Source organism: Rhinatrema bivittatum, chromosome 9 (assembly GCF_901001135.1).
Source record: "Rhinatrema bivittatum chromosome 9, aRhiBiv1.1, whole genome shotgun sequence".
NCBI classification, from domain to species: Eukaryota; Metazoa; Chordata; class Amphibia; order Gymnophiona; family Rhinatrematidae; genus Rhinatrema; species Rhinatrema bivittatum.
In genome coordinates, this window is record NC_042623.1 from 17105230 (window position 1) to 17127347 (window position 22118).

Genomic DNA, 22118 nt, shown 5'->3' on the forward strand with positions numbered 1-22118 from the left:
ATTGCCGGGATCATTTGTGTTAAGGTTTGGTTTTTTGAGTAGAGGTTTTATTGAAGCCGTTTTAAGGTCATCTGGGTAGATTCCCTGTTCAAGGGAGCAATTAATGATGTCCGCTAGAGTTTTGGAAATCGTATCCGGGATTAGTAAGAGTATTTTGGTGGGTAGTTGGTCAAAAGGGTGTGATGAAGGTTTCATTTTCTTCAGGATTGTTTGTATGTCCACGGTGGAGATGGGTTCGAATGAGTTGAAAGCGAAGTCTTTGTTATGGTAGAGAAATGAGGTATTGTAGGGTGCATTAGGGTTTGGTGTCAGCTTCATAAGGAGGTCGGCGATTTTTTTATTGAAGTAAAGAGCCAGTTCATCTGCTTTAGTCTGTGCTTGGTCATCTGGGATATCTGGAGTGATGGTTTTTGTGAGACTGGACACGTAGTTGAACAAAGCTTTTGAATCAAATATGAGGTGGTGGATCTTGCAGGCGTAATAGTCTCTTTTGGTTTTTAGTGTGCTGTTTTTGTAGAGGTGTAGGGAGCGTTTGTAATCCTGAAGTGCTGCCGGTGAGGGGGCTTTTCTCCATTTTTTTTCCTTCTGTCTTAAAGTGGTTTTGAGTTTTCTTAATTCCTCATTAAACCATGGTTGATTCTTAGGCGCATTGTGTTTGGGATTTTTTGTTGTTAGGGGACATAATGTGTTGGCTACTGATTCTGTTATTTTAGCCCATGATTGAACAGCTGAGTTAGGAGTGGAGAGGTCAATGAGTGAGAGGTCTGGAGCTAGGTGCTTGGCTAGGTGTTCCGAAGGGCATGTTCTCCTGTAAAGAAATGGTTGAGGGGGGAGCAGATTGTAGCTCGGTTTAAACAGTGAGAATGATGTGGAGATTAATGAATGGTCTGACCATGGGACTTTGATGCACTCCGGGTGTTCTGTGAGTGAAATGCCGGAATTAACAAAAAAGAGGTCCAGCGTATGACCAGCTTTGTGCGTGGGTTTGTTAATTTGTTGCTTGAATCCCAAGGCTGTCATGGCCGTGAGAAAGGCTTCGCAGTTGGGAGAGAGAGGAGACTTATCCACATGAAGATTGAAGTCTCCCAGGATAATGGCTGGTGAGTCTAGGTTTAGGTGAGCTGCTATTATTTCCAGTATAGGAGAGGGATCAGTTTCAAGAAAGCTTGGGGGTGCGTAGACTAATAGAATTTGAAGAAATTCAGATTTAAAGAGGCCTATTTCAAGTTTAGTTGAAGAATTGATGGTATGATGTGTAAATCTCAGTGTTTTTTTTGCTGCAAGGAAAATACCCCCTCCTCTTTTTTTTTGCCTTGGAATGGAGAAGAGGTCATATGTTTGTGAAGGTAGTTGGTTTAAGAGGGCGATGTCTGATGTTTTGAGCCATGTTTCAGTTATGGCACAGAAGTCTGGGTTGTTATCTTGAAGAAGGTCGTTAAGGATCAACGTTTTGTTGGTGATCGATTGAGCGTTGAAGAGGATGAAGGTGAATAATGTTAGTCCTAAGAACTGCGTGGTGGGGGAGATCATGATGGGAATGAGAGATTTGTAAGTGTGTGGCCTGTTGATCATTGTAGGTATAGTAGATAATGAGCAGGCCTGATGAGGAGTAGGATAACTTGTATATGTTGACTCCTGGATGGTAGGTTGATGTGAGTCCTGGATGCAGCTGGATGGATGCTGGATGGTGTTGAGTGAGTCCTGGATGCAGCTGGGTGGGTGCTGGATGGTGTTGAGTGAGTCCTGGATGCAGCTGGGTGGGTGCTGGATGGTGTTGAGTGAGTCCTGGATGCAGCTGGATGGATGTTGGATGGTGTTGAGTGAGTCCTGGATGCAGTTGGATGGGTGCTGGATGGTGTTGAATGCGTGCTGAATACAGTTGCTGGAGAGTTGGACGAGTGAGGATGTGTGTTATTTGAAACGTCCGTTCAAATTGAAATAGGGTTTACTTTTCTGCGGTCTGTTGGAGCCGAAAAGCTGAGAGGCTAGCTCTAAAGCACAGGGCTGTTGGTCTTTTTACGGGGACGCACGAAGGGGCCCACTAAGGGGCAAGCCCCTTAGTTCGCGCTCCTTCGTGCGCGCGACGCCCGGCGCGCGACGCCGCCTTGAGAATCCTCCGAGTCGTCCCCCACTGGGCCTGAACAGGGAGGAGGACCCAATAATTCCTGACCAGAGGAAATGCGCTTCCTGCCCGGGCCCCACAGCACGTCCCTCCGACGACTGGGACTGAGAATCCAGGCTGCCCTGTTGCTTGGCCAGATAAGCCTCATGCAGCAGCAATACAAAATCAGCTGAAAAAGGCTTAACAATCCCAGCCCCAGCCAAAGAGGCACCCGGGATAGGCAGCAAATGAACCTCTTCCCCCTCAGAGCCTCAACATGCCAGAGACAAATGAGGGGGAGCCATCCCCCTCCCCCCCCCCCGACACAGGAACGGCCAAAAGTTAATCCAAAATGGCCACTGTTCCCGTGCTGAGCGGGAAAGGATCTTCGCCCCCGCGCGAACCCGGCAGCGATGTCGGAACACAAGCGGGAGCCCTCCATTTCTTTTTTGCGCACACCCGACCGTCAGATGAGCCCTTCCCGCCCGCTGAACAGCCGGAGCACAAGCTGAGCCAACTGAGCGCGAATGCGCCGAGCCGCACGCATGGCATGCCGACCCGCAGCCCCCATCACCGTAGTCGGGGAACCTACCTCAGAGAAGGAAAAACACCCCAGTGAAACAGCTCAGCCACCCGAGAAAGAGGAGGAAGTCGCCCACACAGGAGAGCTGTGCTGCCGCCTCAGACTCTCTTCTCTTTTTTTTATTTTTTAAAAACTATTGACAACTCCCCCAAGGCTGAAAGAATAGAGCTCAAAAACCGAGGAACCAAAAATAGGGTAACTCAGGAGAAAAAAAAATTACCCAGAGCCTGCAGCCGTCTAAGCAGCCTCGTGAAGGGGAGGGATCAAGGAGCGAGGGTACTAAAAGGTCACCAACCCCCAGCCTATCCACCTCATCCATGCAGGGAAGGACCCACCTGCATCCAAACACCCCCCCCCCCCCGGAGGAAGGCTCAAAATCTAAAAGGAATTGCCCAGACTTCAGGTTTTGCACCATCTACCATCTGCTGGATACAGAGAAATACTGAGGGGACTGCAGGTGGCACACGGGGTTAAGTAGCAGTAAAACTCACTCTGTCGCCATCTGCTGGCAGGGAGGCAAAATCCAGGTGGTCTGGACTGATCTGGGTACGTACAGGGAACTCAGAATGACCAATGCTTACCCCATATTAGCAAGGAAGGAATTGCTGGGGCCTGTTGGAGATCGCGGTCTCTCTGGCTCATCGTAGATCGGGGGCGGGACGGCGGCTTTAGAGCCTGAAGATCGCGACCTCGGCTCGTCTTCATAAGGAGCAGGAACAGCTGAGAGCAGACAGAACATGCCGACAAATGTTAACATGCAAGGCTGCTGTGCACTCAACACTTAAGTATTCACTTCACTTGAGCCAGGACTGGCTCCTTGATTCCTGGATCAGAACTGAATTCACATCATGGAAGGAGGTGAGAGACTCTCCTCCTCCCAGCTGATGGACAGAGAGGCTCCCAAAATGTCCCCACCCGCCCAAATATTCAGTAAGTCGGCGAGTGGCAAAACCATCCTGACAGCTTTATCAGGCAAGCTCTGCTGAATAAGGGGCGAAAGTAATCCGGATAACTTTGCTGCTCGCCTGCTTCCTGAACATTCCCCCTGGTGTGTTCGCTTTATTCACTGGATTGGGTTTGATGCTATTGCTAGGGTTACACTTCTCTAAGGGAAAACACATTGCTGTGGAATTTTTTTTTAAACTCTGTGCATGTTGTGGGCCTTATTTGTACTTCTCTGTGCATTCAGCCCAGCCTGCCATGTGCTGCAGTGTTTATATGACCCTTCTCATGCATCTTCATGAGAACAGAGAAGCAGGAATAGCTTGCACTTACAAATAAACTCGTATACAGCAGGGGGCTTTGGCGTGCTTAAAAGAATTTTCCATTTCTCTGTTCTGACGTATTCCTACCCTCTGCCCAGCCAGGACCACGATGTGCTCATAACAAAATGAGCCAGAGATCTGAGACCAGACAATCAAATAATGGTTATTGCTGGTTATCTGCAGACTGGACTACATCTATAAAGGGTATTTTTTGTGTGGAAAGCTTTATTATGTCATGAAAAGACGAGTTACACTGCTTTAATTTTCTCAAATCAATAAATTCCTCTACTCTGCTTTTATTTCTAATTTCAGCTTTTAAAAATGGTTTAATGTAACTTCACCAGTTTTCTAGAACAAAAACAAAGGAAAATTTAAAAAAATGTAATGACGTTGGAATTGTATGAAATGCAAGAGGTTTATATTATGTGCAAAACAAAGTCAAGATCTGCCACCTAGTGGTAGAACATATGCATTACAGCCTCACCCTACTTGAAACCAAATGTCATGTTAGAGGCAGATAACGGTGGGATACTTACACTCTTTGTCCTTCTCCATGAGAGAAGTAGGTGGTGCGATGGCGGCTCCTCCCATACCTAAAAGAGAAGAGATTAATCAGAGGAGGGAAACAGGCTTGGACCATAGGCAGGTGCATGATTCAGGAGCTGCTCTACGACTGAAGACATGTTCTTTCATTACAGGTTTCCCTGCATCTCGCAATATTTACAGGTCCCAAAGTGTAGGAGCTCATCCACCAACATATTCCAAGAAAAGCAGGAAGTCGTGGTCAGGTCCTACTTTATTAAACGTAGGCTTTGCTGTTCACAGCTGGCAGGAACAAAAACTGGCCCATAATGTAAAGACTCAGACAGCTCCAAGGAAATCAAATGTCAAGAGCAAGCAATTGCCATAGTGTTTGTTTCAAATTTAAATAATTTGGATTTAGGTAGCATCTTTATGAGTCAGGTTACAGAACTCCACCTCTGATGCCAACGTGGGATAACCTATAAGCTATCCCAGAACCCAGGTGACAAACCCGTGTTTGTTCTGCTCACCCACATGCACCCGGGTCAAGGAATCTGAGCTGCCCAAGGTGTAGACTTGCACTGATTTTCATATTAGATACACTCAAAGCCACATGCATTTAACTGTCCAAACACGTTCTTGTCAATCAGACCTGAGAACCCATTTCACAGGTCAGGACTAATGGACTGATCCATCCAATCGTTTAATCTGTTGTTCTCCCAGAGGAAACTCAAAAATCTTCCTCCAGTAGCATGTGAGAAGGAGAGCTGAGCACACTGCACACTGACACCCCCAGCCTGTAACCTGCCTAGGACAGCAATGATAATCACATCACCAAAACAGAAACTAGGACAAAGCCATCCTGTATACAGCAGTGAATGAAATAATCCCACAGTTTCTACTTAGAAAGACAAACAGAAAATTTGGTTCTTACCTGCTAATTTTCGTTCCTGAAGTACCACGGATCAGTCCAGACGAGTGGGTTTATGCATCCCCACCAGCAGATGACAAAACTTTGAGAGTGCCACCTGCAGTCCCTCAATATTGACCTTTACCCAAGCCAAGTTGTCTACCTTAACAAACCCCAATAAACGTTGGGTGAACAGAGACTTAACTAGCCCCTCCTTGATTTAACCAAAAAAACTATACCAAACTATGTACACTGCTTAATATTCTGAAGCCATATCCAGAAGGCAGGAAGTCTTTCGACAGATGGGGGCAGGTCTCTGGACTAATCCGTGGTACTTCAGGAATGAAAATTAGCAGGTAAGAACCAATTTTCCTTTCCTGTTCGTACCACGGAGCAGCCCAGACGAGATGTACCCAAGCCCCTTTATTCTGGGTGGGAACCCGAAAGACCTGCACGCAAAACACTTTCCCCAAACATAGCCTCCTCTGGGGCTCGCACATCCAAGCAGTAATGTTTGGTAAAAAGTGTGAAGAGAAGACCATGTCGCCGCACGACAGATCTCCTTTGGAGAGAGCAGCTGACACTCCACCCACAAGGTTGCCTGCGCCCTGGTGGAATGTGCTCTCAACCCTTCCTGAAGTGATGAGCTCTTAGAGATGTAAGCCAACATTATCATCTTTTTTAACCAACGAGCAACAGTGCCCTTGGAAGCCTTATTTTCCTTCTTTGCTCCACTGAACAGGATAAACAGATGATCTGATCTCCGAAAGGCATTGGTCACCTTGAGATATTGCAAAAGAAATCAACGCACATCCAAAAATTGAAGTTCCCTAGCCATCGGAGAATCGGCCATCAAGTTCAGAAAGGCCAGAAGCTTGACAACCTGATTGAGGTGAAAGGAGGATACCACCTTCGGTAAAAAAGAAGGAATCATATGTAAGGAAACTCCATCCCCTGAAAAGCAGAGGAAGGGATCCCTGTGCGATAACGCTTGTAGCTGATTTTCGCCAAACCGAGTAGACAGCCACAAGGAAAACAGTCTTCAGGGTTAAATCCTTCAACGACACTTTCCGCATTGGTTCGAAGGGAGGACCACACAGCACACGAAGAACCAAATTCAGATTCCAATCTGGAAAGATCTTCCATACCAGAGGACACAGATGTTTTGCTCCTTTCAGAAAACGAAACATCCGGATGCAACACTAATGGCCTACCCTGCATCCTGCCACAAAGGGAACCCAAGGCTGCTAGTGGACCTGAAGGCCAAACCCTTCGCTAAACCGCTCTGCAAGAAGGCCAGGACCTTTAAAGACTGCACCCTGTTCTGCCAACACCAAGATTCAAAGACTCTCCATACTCTGACATAAGCCATCAAAGTGGAAGGTCTTCTTGCCTGCAGCAAAATTGCAATCACTGGTTTAGAATAGCCCTTCAAACGAAGTTGCCGCCTCTCAAAAGCGATCCTCCCAGTCTGAAAACATGGGACCCTGTCGCAGCAACCCCGAGAGGTGAGACAAGCAAATGGAACAGTTTACTGCCAGATGTAAAAAATCCACAAACCACAGCCGCCGTGGCCATTCGGGTGCTACCAGAATCATCCTGCCTGGATGTAGTTCGTTGCGCCCCAGCACCTAACTTACAAGAGGTCACAGGGGAAACACGTACAGCAACAGGAGTGCCAGCCATGGTTGAGCGAGAGTGTTGATGCCCTCTGATCCAACCTCCCTTTTGCGACTGAAAAAGTGATCCGCTTTGGCATTCACTGGAGTCGCCATGAGGTCCACCACTGGTTTGCCCCACCTTGTCTGCAGCAAGGTGAAGGCCTCTGTCGACAACTCCCACTCGCTGCCTGCTGAGGAAGTCCGCCTGCACACTCTGGCCACATGAGAAGCAGCTATCCACCACAGATGTTTCTCTGCCCATTCAAACAATTCTTGCGCCTCCAGTGCTAACAGATGACTCTTCATGCTGCCCTGCCAATTAATGTACACCACTGTCGTCGCATTCTCAGAGAACACTCGCACTAACTTGTCCCGAATGAGCGGAAGAAACGCTAACAAGGCCTTGCGCACCACTCTGGTTTCCAGCTGAATGATAAACCAAGTTGCCTCTTCTCGCAGCCACTGACCTTAGACTGATTTCCCCTGGCAAATCATCCCCCAGCCCAAGAGGCTGGCATCCACGGTCACTAACACCCAGTCGATCCATCCCTTTCTCCAGACTGTGCTGAGACAGCTACCACGAAAGACTGGACCTGGCATCCTCCGGCAACAGTAAAGGAAGCTGAAATTCTTCCGAAGCAGATCCCAATGGGATAACAGAGACCCCTGCAGAGGACGCATGTGAGCAAAGGCCCACGGCACTAACTCCAGAGTAGATACCATGGAACCCAACACTTGCAGGTAATCACAGATCCCGGGCACCGACAAGTCCAGTAACTGAAGGACCTGATTCTGCAACTTGAGGACTCTTTCCATAGTCAAACACCTTCCCCAGCCAGGTATCGAAGCGAGCTCCCAGATATTCTAGGGATTGGGTTGGCTCCAGATGACTCTTCGCAAGGTTAGTCACCCAGCCCAGCGACTCCAGATGCTGCAGTACTCGCTGGACCGAGCGCACACACTTCACCTCTGACTTTGCCCGTATCAGCCAACTGTCCAGATACGGGTGCACCAGGATATCTTCCTTCCTGAGAGTCGTCACCACTACCACCATCACCTTTGAGAAAGTGCGCAGCGCCATCGCCAACCAAAGGAAGAGTTTGAAACTGGAAGTGTTCCCCAGTACCATGAACCTCAAAAACTTCTGGTGGTCAACCGAATGGGGATGTGGAGGTAGGCTTCTGACAGGTCCGACGATGCTGGAAACTCCCCTTTGCAAACCACCGCTATCACTGTGCGCGTCTCCATCTGAAAGCGTGGCACGCAGAGGGCCTCATTGACCTTCTGCAGATCGAGAATGGGCCGATAGTGCCTTCCTTTTTGGGCACCACGAAGTTCACAGAATAACGACCCTGTCCCTTTCCAGAGACACTGGAACAATAGCTTGCAGAAGTTGCACATATTGCAGCGACTCCTACAGCAGGAAATTACAAAGGCATCCCTGAGTGGCTGAGAAAATTCTAAAACATAGCCTTCTTTCACCATCTGCAGGGCCCACTAGTCCGATGTGATCTTGGTCCACTCCTCATAAAACAGGGTCAGTCTCCCTCCAATGGCCTCTGGAGAGGAGTGGACCCGCATGCCTTCATTGCCTGATCTTGTTCCCGCCTCCACCTTGGAAACCCACTGTCCCTCGGGGGGCCTGTGTTGGGCTCAAAAGGACTGCTGCCGGCCAAAACTCTGTTTTGGGGCAGCCGGCGCCCAACTCCTGCCAGCGCGAAACCTCCTTGCCTCTCAAAATCGAGAATGTGGAGGAAAAAAAACATCTTGGGGTTCTTCTTGTACTCGAGCAACTTGTTACCCTTAGACTCCCACAATTGCTTCATGAGCTGCTCAAGATCCTCTCCAAACAGCAGCTTCCCCTTAAAGGGAGGTTAGACAGCTGGGCCTTAGACCACACATCCACCAACCAATTTCATAACCAAAGGAGTCTCTCCTTGCAGCCACTGCTGAGACCATGCTTTTGGTGGAAGCCCGAATCATGTCGTACAGGGCATCTGCCACATAGGCTGCTTCTGCTTCCAAGTGGGCCGCTTGCACCACCTCTACAGTTGATCCCGACTTCTTACAGTGATCCTTCTGAACCCAGCACAAACAGGCTCTCTGCATCAGACTGCCGCAAACCGCTGCATGCAGGCTCAGAGCCAAAACTTCAAACAACCTTTTAAGGAGGATTTCCAGTTTTCGATTCTGAATATCCTTTAACACCGCTGCACCTGCCACCGGAATGGTAGTCTTCTTGGTAACCGGGGAAACCTTCCACGACTCCAGGGTCTGTTCCGGCAAGGGATATAATTTGGCCATAGCTCTGGCTACCTTCAAGCCTGCTTCAGGAGATTCCCACTCCCAATCCAAGAACTTCATCATCATCTTAGGTAACAGGAAAGCCTTAGGGGGCCCCTGCAATCCCTCCAGGACTGGGTTCACCCTCTCACTGTGACTCCTCCTGAGTGACTTAATCCCCAGTTCTTCCAGAACCTGGAGGATCAATGGGTCCAACTATTCCCTGCGGAACAAACAGACCACCCGAGGATCATCCCCATCCTCAGCCAGAATCTCGTCCGGATCCTGCATAGATCCCCTACAGGAGTGCTAGGATCCTGACCCGGATCCAGCAATGGATCCCGTGCCATACCAACAGGGTCCCTACCTGGATCCAGCGAACCTCTCTGTACCCGATCCAGATCAACTGTCTCAGACGGGTCTTCCACCACTACCACGGCCCTCTTAAGACCCAAGAGCCTCAGGAAACCTCCGGACTCTGTCTGCTTATGTTTCCTTGCTGCCTGAGACTTCCTAGGGCAAAGGCCTCTTGGTCCCATCTCCCTTCCTGGCCAAATAGGCCTTATGCATCAAAAGGAGAAATGCGGGGAAAAAGTTTCCGACCTGAAGGAGGGTCCAGATCCGCATTCCCTTGCGGCTACTCCCCCGCCCTGCCGTCAGCAGGGTCTTGTTCTGCAGGAAAAAAGTATGGGAGGGGAGTCCTGAGGCCCTAAAACAGCAGCCTGGCTCCCAGCATGTGCGCACAAAATGGCTGCCCATTCTTCAGACCCACCCACTTCAAAACCTACCCCACCAAATTTGGGTTCCTGCTGTCCCCCAGGGTGCCCGCTGAGGTCCCCACACCTCCGGAGGCGCATTCTCCACAAAGCGCGGCCGATTTGAGGCAAACTCTTGCACGGCATGCCAACAAAAGGGGCCTAAAAATAAACCCTGCCCGCAAGCACTGCAGGTGGCGCTGTCCGGGTGCTGAACCAAGCCCACTGGCCCCGACACACACATTCGGCTCCACTCACCTCGACCTGCCTCCCAGCAGTGAAACCTGAAGCCAGCCGCTGGAGCACAGCCTAAGCTGCACCGTCCCTTTCCTTCTCAACTTTTTTTTTACTTAAAGGGACACTGAAAATACTTCCCTGCTTCTGGTGAAGATGGCTGAGCCCAGGTAGGCGACATGGACCCAGAGAGGATGAGGGAACTGGAACCACCAGCTATCACCGCCCCTGAAGATAAGGCAGTGCTCCCCAGCGATCACCAATCCCCTGCTCTACCCAAGGGATGGCCCACGAAGGATCCTAACATCTCGGGGAGCCGAAATTTTCACAGTTCTTCATTTTTAAAATTTCTTGAAAACTCCAGACTTCAGGAGTGCACCTCTACCATCTGCTGGAGACAGAGAAATACTGAGGGACTGCAGGTGGCGCTCTCGGTTATGTAGCAGTGCCTCAATGTTTTGTTCTCTGCCTCCATCTGCTGGTAGGGATGCATAAACCCACTCGTCTGGACTTAGCCAGGGTACAAACAGGAACAGATGGTTTCTGCCCTTCTGGTCAGATTATTAGATAAATTAGTCAAATTCTGAGAATGTGTCCAGCTAGACAGGTTGCTGTTTACTGTTAGGTTTATATTTAAGAATACATAACTCCAGGTGGCAGTCTGAACATTTGACGAGCTGCAGATTTACAGTATGCGGGGTGAAGGAAAACTAGCAAATGATGATACTAGAACTTGGTTTGAGCTCACTAGGATTGAAAAGTATAATATAGAAAACATAGCCGCACTGGCTGATCCAGTGTCCGGCTGACTGCTGGGATCCTGGCGTTAAGCATTCTCTTTCCAAGATGCGTGAAGGTGCATTTACTGTATTATCTGAGTCCTAACAGCTCTCCTACAACCTTTGGAACTGGTGTTCAGGAAAAAGCCAGGGAACCTTCCAAGCATGGGACTACAATAAGGGTGTGTTACTGGCCCTGGGACTGCTAGTTTCCAACATAAGGGGCAAGTGCCCAGAAAACTCTGGCCATGGAACCATGTCACTGCTGTCAGCAGGGCCAGACTGCTCTGGCTGACCCCTGGCACTATATAATTCACGGTAGCCATTGCAGACTTAGACACCACTGACTGTATGCAAACAGGGAGATCCGTTCACTATCTATAGAACTGAGCAGTGCACAGGTCATCGCTGCCCAATTCACAGACCCCCTCCTCCCAACTTCTCTTTCCAAGATGTTAACACTGCAGCAAAGATTTTTGTCTCTGCCGATTTCTCTTTCACCTGGATGTTCTCCTATCACCAGGAAACACGATATCCTCAGCAACCTCGACCAGCCCAGCACCACCTGCCAGCCAGTTACACACTAAAGGGAGGTGGCACAACCGGATTTAATGCACCAACAATCTCGACCCTGGACTTACCCGGCTCTGCTCAAACCTCGGGCGGTGGTCTCCCTGTCCGCCCCGCTCTCAGCATCGCTGGCTCTTGCCTCTCCATCAGTCTTTTTTTTTTTTTTTTTTTAAACAAACTTTATACCCAATAACAAAAGGAATTCTCTCCTGAGCTGAATCTTCAAAGCCACTGCCGGGGAGGAAGGGGTCCCATGGGAGCTGGAGCGCCAGCTTTCAAAGTCCCACCACCAATCCACCGACGAGGCTCTCAAGGGCCACCAATCCTCTGCTTGCCCAACTCAACCGGAGGGTGACGGCCCCGCCAGGTACCTCACAACCCCTGGGAGTAAAGTCCTGCTAATTTCCCGTTTCTTCTTTTTAAATTCTCCCATCTGCAGGTTTACACCTCTGCCACCTACCGGCGACAGAGAAACACCGAGGGACGGCAGGGAGTTCACTGGTTTACGGAGCAGTGTCAGTAAAGCTTTTCTTCTGTCTCCATCTGCTGGCAGGGAGGCAAAACCCACCTGTCTGGACTGATCTGGGGTATGAACAGGAAAGGTTGGATCTGGTTAAAGAGGTAGCCCATGTATTAAAACCCTTTTACGGTCAAAGTTAACAAAACTCAGTCCCTTCTTATTTATTTAGGAAAGATTTCAAGGCATTCACCTTCACGCACCCCTGCACAGGTCCACATTTATTACCTTACTGTGATCTGCTACAATAGTATGCAGCCCACTTACCACATGTGGCCTACGCAGACAGTTCACTGCACACATCAAGGCTGCCATTTTAAAAGCTGTTCTGATACAAACAAGCACCAGGGGACTTACGAATAATAAAAGGCGAGTCCAGACATTGCTTGGCTTTCACTGCAGGTGATTAATTCACCTAAATCCAGGCTCTCCTTAAACCCATACCCCCAAGGCACACGTTAAGCTCCCGTCTGGGAGACAATCTGCTAGCGGCACAGGCACCGGGTCTGGGGGAGGGAGAACAGTCCGGATTCAGCCAAGGACAAAGATGTGAAAGCTCTTACTTCTTTTCCTCCTCTCCCTCTCGTAATCTTCCTCCTCATCGGACTCGGTGTCTGGGCGCCTGGAAAAGCCGCTGGCTTCATGCCTGTCCTTCCGTCTCCTGATAAACCAAAGCAAGGGCGGCTTAGCACCTGTTTACGGATGCTTATACAAAAATAAAAATCACCCTAAACAAACTCGGTGTCAGGACTCGGCAGTTTCCCACGCAGGACACACTCTATGGAGGAGCACTACGTTCAGGGTTAGATTTACATTTTGGGCTAAAGTAGTACATGACCCCTGCAAGGCAGTTTGCAAAGTTTTAAAAACTGCGCATCTCTGGGCCGAGGATTTCAATTTCCTCAACTTCAGGAAGGAGGGAATAAACGAAAAGTTCACTGAGCCACTAAAAAACTACTGCAAGGCTTTTGCCCAGAAGCGTTCAAGTTAGGAATTGGTGAGGAAAAAAACCTCCTTTCTCGCACAATTTTCTCTGTGGGTTGTTTCCCTCCTACAAACTATAAAAAGGTCAAACAAGTTATAGGCCAGACCATTTTTTTTTTTTTATCACTAAACTAACATAATACATTTGTGCGAGCTTTGCATCAGGTCAGCAGGGAATGAGCTAGGGATAATGTAGCCCAACACACAAGCAAATCCAGGTCCCCTGCGAAGGGTGGCCTTTGCTTTCAAAACTAGGAGAGTTGTAAAGTAAGAGGATGAGGGGAGAGACAGTGTGGCCAAGGGGTCTTCCAGCCTTTACAGGCATTGGTGGTTTCCATACGTAAAGGTAACAGACAAAACAGCAGAGTCTGCATTATGGCTGGAAATAAGCGAGGAAACCCAATGTCTCTTAAATCCCGCTCTGCCCATTTCTACGGGTTTGATCAGCCAGCAGCACAGGATCTTTCAGCATACAAACCATATACATGCTCCTCTATTACTGTGGAATATATTACTCAATGCAAGACGCTGATGAAAACAACCCCCGACGTTAAACACCCAGAGACACCAGAGAAATGGGACCCTTCTGTAGGGGTGGGGGGGGCTGCAGGATCCAAGGCAACAGGGTTTTACCAAAGGAAGGTCATGTCAAAATGACCTTCATTTGACCTCCGATTGGGTAACTAGAGAATTAGATAAAGGTCAAAGCACTTGATATAATTTATGGGGATTTCAGCAAAGCTTTTAACACTGTTCCACATAGGAAGCTCATGAACACAATGAATTACAAACTGGCTGACTGACAGACAACAAGCGGTGGTACAGAGAAGCCACTCTGAGGGAAGAAGAGTGGTAAGTGGAGTGCCTCAAGGATCCTTGTCAGCACCATTGCTGAAGGGTTGGAAGGAAAATGTTGTCCTTTTGTGGAGGGCACTAAGATCTGCAACAGATTGATATCCCTGAAGGAAGAGAGAGAATGAAAAGTTATCTAAGAAAGCTGGAGGAGTGGTTGAAGGTTTGGCAGCTGGGATTCGATGCCAGGAAGTGCAGAGTCCTGCATGCATCTGGGATGCGGAAATCCAAAGGAGCTGTATGTGACGGGGGATGAAAGAGTGATGTGCCCGGATCAGCGTCTGATGATCTGAAGGAGGAGAAGCAATGTGACAAGGTGGCGGCTAAGGCTAGAGGGATGCCGGGCTGCATAGAGAGGGGCATAACCAGAGGTGGTGATGTCCTTACACAGATCCTTGGTGAGGTCTCACCTGGAGTTCTGTGTTCAATTCTGGAGCCCGTATCTAAAAAAGGAGAGAGACAGGATGGAGGTGGTCCACAGAAAGCTGACCAAAATGATGAGGGGTCTTGTACTGGACTTATGAGACGAGACTGAAGGACCCTAAATATGTATACCTTAAACATGAGAAGGGACAGTGTAGATAAGATAGACTTAAATACCTGAAGGATATTAATGATCCACAAAAAAAATCTAACATTTTACAATGGAAAGAAAGCTGTAGAACTAGGGGATATAATACGAAGCTCCAAGGAGGGAGATTCAGGACCAACATCAGGAAATATTTCTTCATGGAAGGGGTGATGAATGCATGGAATGCCCTCCTGGAAGAGGCGGTGAAGACAAGAACAGTAATGGACTTCAAAAGGGTGTGGGATTAACACACGAAGATGCCCAACAACTAAAGGATGGGCATAAGGCATAGGGGTAACCCTCCCAGAGCAGCAGCTATTACCCTAGGCAACTCGCTGGGCAGAGTGGATGGACCACTCACTGTGCAAATATATTCCAATCATTTCTACACCTCAAGTACAAACTCGGTTCAACAGCCTGCCATGATGGCCAAAGAAGGCAACAGCCAGAGAGAGAGAGGGAGACCCCCAGAATAAAGGTTAAACATCTCGCATCACACGGCCGAAAAAAAGATTTGAAAGGATTAAACAGGAAATCTTCTCAGGCAGAGCTATGCTCTATTGAAACACGTCTTAGCACAACCTCTGTAAGCGCCTCGCACACAGTTCTCTCGTATTTTCGAGCCAGCCGGTAAAGTGCGCAGATTTAAATCCTTAAAGAAAACCTCTCACGTTTTCCCTCATTACAACTGGACAAGGATTTAGCTAATCATACAACAAGGACAAATTAATTTTGTTAAGAGAGAGATGCCAGAACTAAACATCAGCAATGTGAAGTAGCCTGCCAGAGAAGGGAGCTGATGCCAGGCAGCTGGCAGGACTAGTGAATCATGCCACGCTGTCTGAGAGGAGATGCCGGCGGCGCAGCAGACTCGTACTACATGACTAAGTTACCATTGTACATCAGGCAAGAAGGCAGCTGGCAGTCACGTACGCCACGTGGAGCAGAAACTGCCACAGAAAGAGGGGTACGCATAGGGCACAGCGGCCTACTGCATGGCTCCTGACATGAGAAAAAGCATGGGGTGTGTCAGACACCCCCAACCTCTGATCTGCTCAGGACTCCCTGGGGTCTTGCCAGCTGCCTACAGGTGCTCTGTAACGGGGGCCATTAAAACAACAACAGATTAGACAAGCACCTGCTCGTAAGGATCAGCGAAAGGTCACAACTAATAAGAGCTAAACTCATCAGGCCCTAATCAAGAAATACTTTTCCCATAGACGCAGGCAGGAAGACTTCTTTTAGTAGAAGGCTCTGTGTGTCTTACATGTGCTGCTGAACTTTTGGGAGATTTTTCTTATGCGAGGTCCGCCTTCAGCTGCAGACCACAAGTACCGCGTAAACACTGAAGAAATACCAGCAATCTGGAAGCACGGGCAGGGGAAAGGAACCAGCCAGGAATTTAATATGCGGCCCTCCTGTCATACTAACACAGAAGATACACTGACAGATTTCAGGACCAGATCTCAATCTATTTAAAATATTGGCTGCCCATGTCCTCCAAAGTCGAGGGCGGGGTATAGGGTCACATACATTAAGCTAATACAGAAATTAAGCATTAAAACAAACATTAACACACAGAAACAAAAAAAAAAAAACCCAAAAAAACAGTCCAACAAAAACAGATTGGCTGCTAGCAAAGTACTCAAAACCTCATCAGTGATGAGGTTCGAATGCTTCCTTGAAGGTTCGAATGCTTCCTTGAGGAATTTCTTACGTGCTCTCTTTCAGAGAGAGCCACCTGCAGTCCCTCAGTATTGACCTGTACCCAAGCCAGAATAAGTATGATACCAGGCCTAAGGGTTGGAAACCCCCAATAAAGAACTGTAAACGTGTGCAACCACAACTATAAACAACAAAGTAAAGATAAAAGATGCAGGACACCATGGATCCTGCTTGAAAGAAATCCGGCAAAATTTCTTCTTCTTCTCAGTGTCCCAAGAGTTGACAGGAATTTCAGGCTGAGTCAAACTGGGCGGGCCTCTGGACGGATCGGTGGTATTACAGGAACGAAAATTAGTAGGTAAGAACCAATTATCCTTTCCTGAACATACCCAGATCAGTCCAGATCAGTGGTATGTACCCAAGCCCCCTCACTGGGAGGGAATCCAAAAGGCCCGCACGGACACGCTCACCAAAGGACGACTCATCCTGCGCTCTCATATGCAGACGATAAAGCCGGGTGAAAGTATGAAGCGAGGACCACACTGCGGCCCTACAAATCTCCTGTGGCGAGAAAAGATGACATTCAGCCCTGGACGTAGCTTGCGCCGTTGTGGAAGTGAACGCACAAACCCACAGGAATTGGTCGACCCTTGCAAATATATGCTGAAGTAATCACCTCCCTAAGCCAATGAGAGATGGTACCCTTAGAGGCCTTATCTCCTTTTCTTACTCTGCCATATACCACAAATAGATAATCACAACGAAAGGGATCAGTGACTTCCAAATAGCGCAAGAGAGTCCTACGCACATCCAAAGATGCAACTCCCTATCCTTAGGGGAGTCTTCGACCAGATTGGAAACCCCAGCAAATCCACCGTCTGATTAACGTGAAAAGACGACACTACCTTAGGCACAAAGGAAGGAACAGTTCACAACAAAACTATCATTGTAAATCTGCAAAAACAGATCCCTACAAGACAGGGCTGCAACTCTGAAATCCGCCTGGCCTGAACAAATGGCTACTAGAAAAAACTGTCTTCAGCATTAAGTCCTTAATGGTCGCTCTCTTCAAAGGCTCAAACGGAGCCCCGCAAATTACTTGAACCAGGATCAGGTTCCAATTCGGACAAATCTTGCACACTGGGAGGGAGAAGGGCGCAGATGTTTAAACCCCTTTCAAAAACCGGGATACATTGGGATGAGCAGCAAGCACACGACCATGATGCTTGCCCCTTGAATGCCCCCTAGGCAGCGACTTGCACCTGTGAGTTATACGCCAACCCTGAAGACAGCCCCCGCTGCAGGAACTCCAAGACATGTGAAACCTCTGCCGTCGGGGGGGGAGGGGGTCTAATGCATGCAGTTGACACCAGTTTTCAAACACCCTCCAGACCCTAACATATGCCATAGACGTAGATGGTCTTTTAGCTTGCAGGAGAGTGGAAATAACTGCTCATAGTATCCACTCAGATGCAATCTCCACCTCTCAAAAGCCAGGCCACGAGACATGACCAGCAATCCTGGAAGAGGGCCAGATGCAGAGAACCGTCTACCGTGAGTCGAACCAGGTCTGTGAACCATGGGCGCCGCAGCCACTTCTGGCACCACCGAACCGATTCGACTCTATGCAAAGGACCCTTCCTATGAGGGGCCCATCGAGGAAAGACGTACAGGAGGAAGCTCATTGGCCATGGACACACCAGAGCATCCAGGCCCACCGAGCAGACTTCTTTTCTGTGGCTGAAGAATCTCTCCGTCTTCGCACCGACAACTCGTCGCCCATCAGATCCGGTTGGGGGACTCCACACTTGGTGCAGATGTTGATTCCATGGCTCGGGAGACAACGCCCATTCTCCGGGATCCAGCTGCTGCTGCTGAGAAAATCCGCCTGCACGTTGTCACCCCGCGACATGCGACACTGCTAGATCTTCGAGGTGGGGGTTCCACCCAAGCAAAGAGCCTGCATGCTTCCAGTGCCACGGCAGGACTACCTCGTTCTGCCCATGCCGATTGATGTACACCACCATTGTGGCATTGTCCGAAAATACACAAACACTCGGCCCCGGACTAGGGGAGAGGACGGCCTGAAGAGCTCAATGGATCACCCACGTTCAAGCTGGTTGATTGGACCAAGCCTCTCTTCCGCTAACCAGAGTCCTTGAACGGGACTGGCCCAAGCACACCGCCTCCCTCCCTGAGAGGCTGGCATCTGTGGAAACCACCATCCAGACCGGAGACTCCAGGTCCACCCCCTTTTCCAAATTCGGACGAGACAGCCACCAGGAGAGACTGGATTTGGACCCTTGAGGTAGGGGCAAGGGGAGATGGTACAGTTCAGACAAAGGATTTCACCTGGACAACAGTGCGCGCTGCAGGGGCCGCATGTGAGCAAAGGCCCAGGGCACCAACTCTAACGTGGACGCCATGGATCCCCAAACTTGCAGATAATCCCAAAACTGTCGGGATCATCAGTCGGCACAAGCGCTTCACCTGGAACTGCAACTTAACAATCCCGTCCGCCGCCAGGAATACTTTGCCCTTCTACATGTCGAAAAGGGCTCCCAGGTACAATAAGGACTGGGTAGGCTCCAGGTGATTCTTCTAGAGACTGATGACCCAACCAACCCAGTGCACGCAAGATGCCCATGACCCTATGCAGGAACCACTTGCACTCCTCCTTTGACTTTGCTCGAATCAGCCAGGTAAGGATGAACCAGAAAGTCTTCCTTGCGAAGCGCTGCCGCAAGTACCACCAGTCACCTTGGTGAAAGTGCGTGCCTCCGTTGTCAGACCAAAGGAAGGGCTCAGAGCTAAAAATGTTGACCCATTACCATGAAACGAAGACACGTTTGATGGTCCTGTCCGAATAGGAATGTGCAAATATGCCTCCATGAGGTCCAGAGAGGCCAAGAACTCTCCTTTGCGAACCGCAGCCACTACCGTGTGCAGAGTTTCCATTCGGCAGCATGGGACCCGAAAGAACTGATTTACCTTCTACACATCGAGGATGGGTTGAAAGGTACCTTCCTTCTGGGAACCACTAAGTACACGGTAGTACCTTCCCTGCCCCTGCTCTTGCTAACCAGAATGGGAAATATAGCCTCTAAGGCAAGCAATCATCATAGGGTACCCAAGCCGCCTCCTGTTTGCTGTGAGAGGAGACGTGGGACTCCACAAATGCCTCTCTGATGGGGCAGGAAAACTCTAGTGCATAGCCTACCTTTATTACCTCTAAGACCCAACGGTTCCAAGGTAATCTTTTCCCACTCCTCATAAAAGCTGGCCAATCTGCCTCCTACAGCTTCTATGGAGAAGTGGGGAGCACTGGCTTCTCTGGTTCACCTTCCCACCTCCGGTGCCCTGACCTGCACCATCTGACTGGCCAGCGGGATTCACGAAAGGACTGTCGCCCCAAGCCCTGTTTCACCAAAGAGGTAGCAGCAGCCCTGTTGGCTTGAAAACGGTGAGCATCCTGGAAACAAGCCCGAGGCAAGAAAACCTTTTTGCTAGGCTTCCTATCTTCCAGCAGTCTATGACTCTTAAACTCCCCCAACGTTTCACAAGCTGGTCCAGATACTCCCCGAATAGAAGCTTCCCCTTAAAGGGGAAGATACACAGTTGAGCTTTGGAGGATAAATCCACCGACCAATAGAAGAGCCAAAGAGCCTGAGGGCTGGCACGGATGAAACCATGGTATGTGCTGATGTTCGCACCAAGTCATAGAGCACGTCAGCCACATAGGCAATGCCCGCCTGCAAGGAATCGCCGCTTCCAGGAGGTCCTGCGCCAGGGGACTTCTGTACCCAGCACAGACAGGCTCTCTGCATCAAGCTAGCACAAACTGCAGCACGCAGGCTCAGCGCAGAGACCTTAAACATCTGCTTTAACTGAATCTCTAACTTGCAGTCCTGCACATCCTTCAATGTTGTGGCCCCCACCATGGGAATGGTTGTTTTCTTGGTGACCGCTGAAACTGCGGCATCCACCTTTGGAATCTTCAGAAGATCTAGGGTCTCCTCCATCAAGGGATAAAGTTTGGCCAATGCTCTTCCCACTTTCAGAACCGCATCCAGGAAGTCCCACCCCCGGGTCACCAACTTCCGAATCTTTTGGGCAAAGGAAAGACGGTCGTCAGCCCCCAAAGACTATCAAGAACCGAACTGACCCCCTCGCTGAGTCTTTCTGAGAGACCTTCACCCCCATCTCCTCCACGACTTGAGGAATTAAGGAGCACAACTCCTCATGTTTGAATAAATGCACTATGTGTGGGTTGTCCCCCTCTGGAGCTGGGATCTCATTCGGATCGGGGTCATCCGCTGAATCAGGGATGGCAGCGATATCTGGATCTGCTGCATCCAGGTCTGGCTCATGGGGGTTAAACAGGTCCCCCTGTGGCACAGTCGCATGATCAGTCTCCCCTCCCCGATGGAGAGAAAGGCAGAATCTCCCCCGAGATCCTGTCCCCAGAGGGCTTACAATGTAAGGCCTGGGTTTATCAAAATGCACTAAATATCGCATGCGATAGGAAAAGGGGTGTGTTTTATGGTAATAGGCAGTTTATCGCAATTTGCGCTAACTTTTTCACACTTTGTGATAAGTGCCAGAATTGATGTATTTCCTACATACAACCACTGGGGGACCATGTTTAAGCTCCTGGAGAACCAGCCTAGCTGGAGGGAGAGGGAGAGAGACTAGCCATAATGCCCTCAAGCTAGATTGATATTTATATCTCTATGGGAGGCCCACCTAGTCACTCGAGATGAGGTTTAGGTGTTCGTGTAGGGGTTAGGGGCCACTTTGACATTCAAAGCGAGACGTACGAACAGAACAGTGCTCTCTTGTGAAGATTTGATGACCTTCGGAGTGAGGAAACTCACTCAAAGATGAGATTTGTGCAATGTTCTCTCAACCTAGCTTGATGTTACCTAGGATGAGAGAACATTGCACAAATCTCATCCTTGGGTGAGTTTCCTCACTCCGAAGGTCATCAAATCTTCACAAGAGCGCACTGATCTGTTTGTATGTCTCACTTTGAATGTGAAAGTGGCCCCTAACCCCCTACACTAATACCTAAACCACACCTCCAGTTACTAGGTGGGCCTCCTATAGAGATATAAATACCAGTCTAGCTTGAGGGCATCATGGCTAGGCTCTCTCCTTTCCCCCCCCCCCCAGGAGGGCCCTGATAGCTTGGCTGGCTCTCCAGGAGCTCAAAACAGCATGTGTGAAAAACATCACAACCGCGATAAAGCCCTATCGCACGGCTTTACGCAAATGAAAAAGGTGTAGTTAAAATTTGCGTTAAAGCTGTGCAAACGGCTTCGCAAAACTGTGAGCCCAGCCCACTTGGCCAAAATTCCCACCCCAGTAGCCTCCCCTTTTTCTCATTTGCATTGCACCGAACATTATGGTGCTTTCGCATGCGAAAACGCCATGTAGCACTTTCATAAATGACCCAAGTTTGTACCTGAGGCAACAGAGGGTAAAGTGACTTGCCCAGGTTAGGAGGAGTAACAGGGGGTCTTGAACCCTGCTCTCCTGGTTCGTTGCCCACTGCTCTAACCACCTCCATTCCAAGATTGCCAAGTGGCTCCACCACTGTTACCTCTTCCACCAAATCCCATGCTCCTCTAAAGACCAGGTCTAAAATAGTTTCCTCTCTTGTTGGTTCTTGTACCTGTTGCTCTATGAAGCAGTCATTTATTTCATCTAGGAACTTCACCTCTCTAGCTGCGCGCACATGTTATAAAATAGGGCGTAGATATTAAAATCTGCCCCTTTCTGCTTTATCTGCTCTTTACTTAAGAGACACCTGGTCCACTTTAACATTTACTGCAACCTCTCTACTGGGATTTCCTAAATTCCT

The 22118-nt window shown here is 49.1% G+C and overlaps 1 protein-coding gene across 1 annotated transcript in view; it reads right to left on the reverse strand.

The window, feature by feature from the left end:
* RBM17 (RNA binding motif protein 17) overlaps positions 1 to 22118 on the reverse strand; it is a 44930-nt gene that overhangs the window by 16812 nt on the left and 6000 nt on the right. The window contains 3 exon segments of the mRNA XM_029615901.1: positions 3266 to 3404; positions 4486 to 4542; positions 12744 to 12841. Of these exon segments, the coding sequence (XP_029471761.1) occupies positions 3266 to 3404; positions 4486 to 4542; positions 12744 to 12841 (294 nt within the window).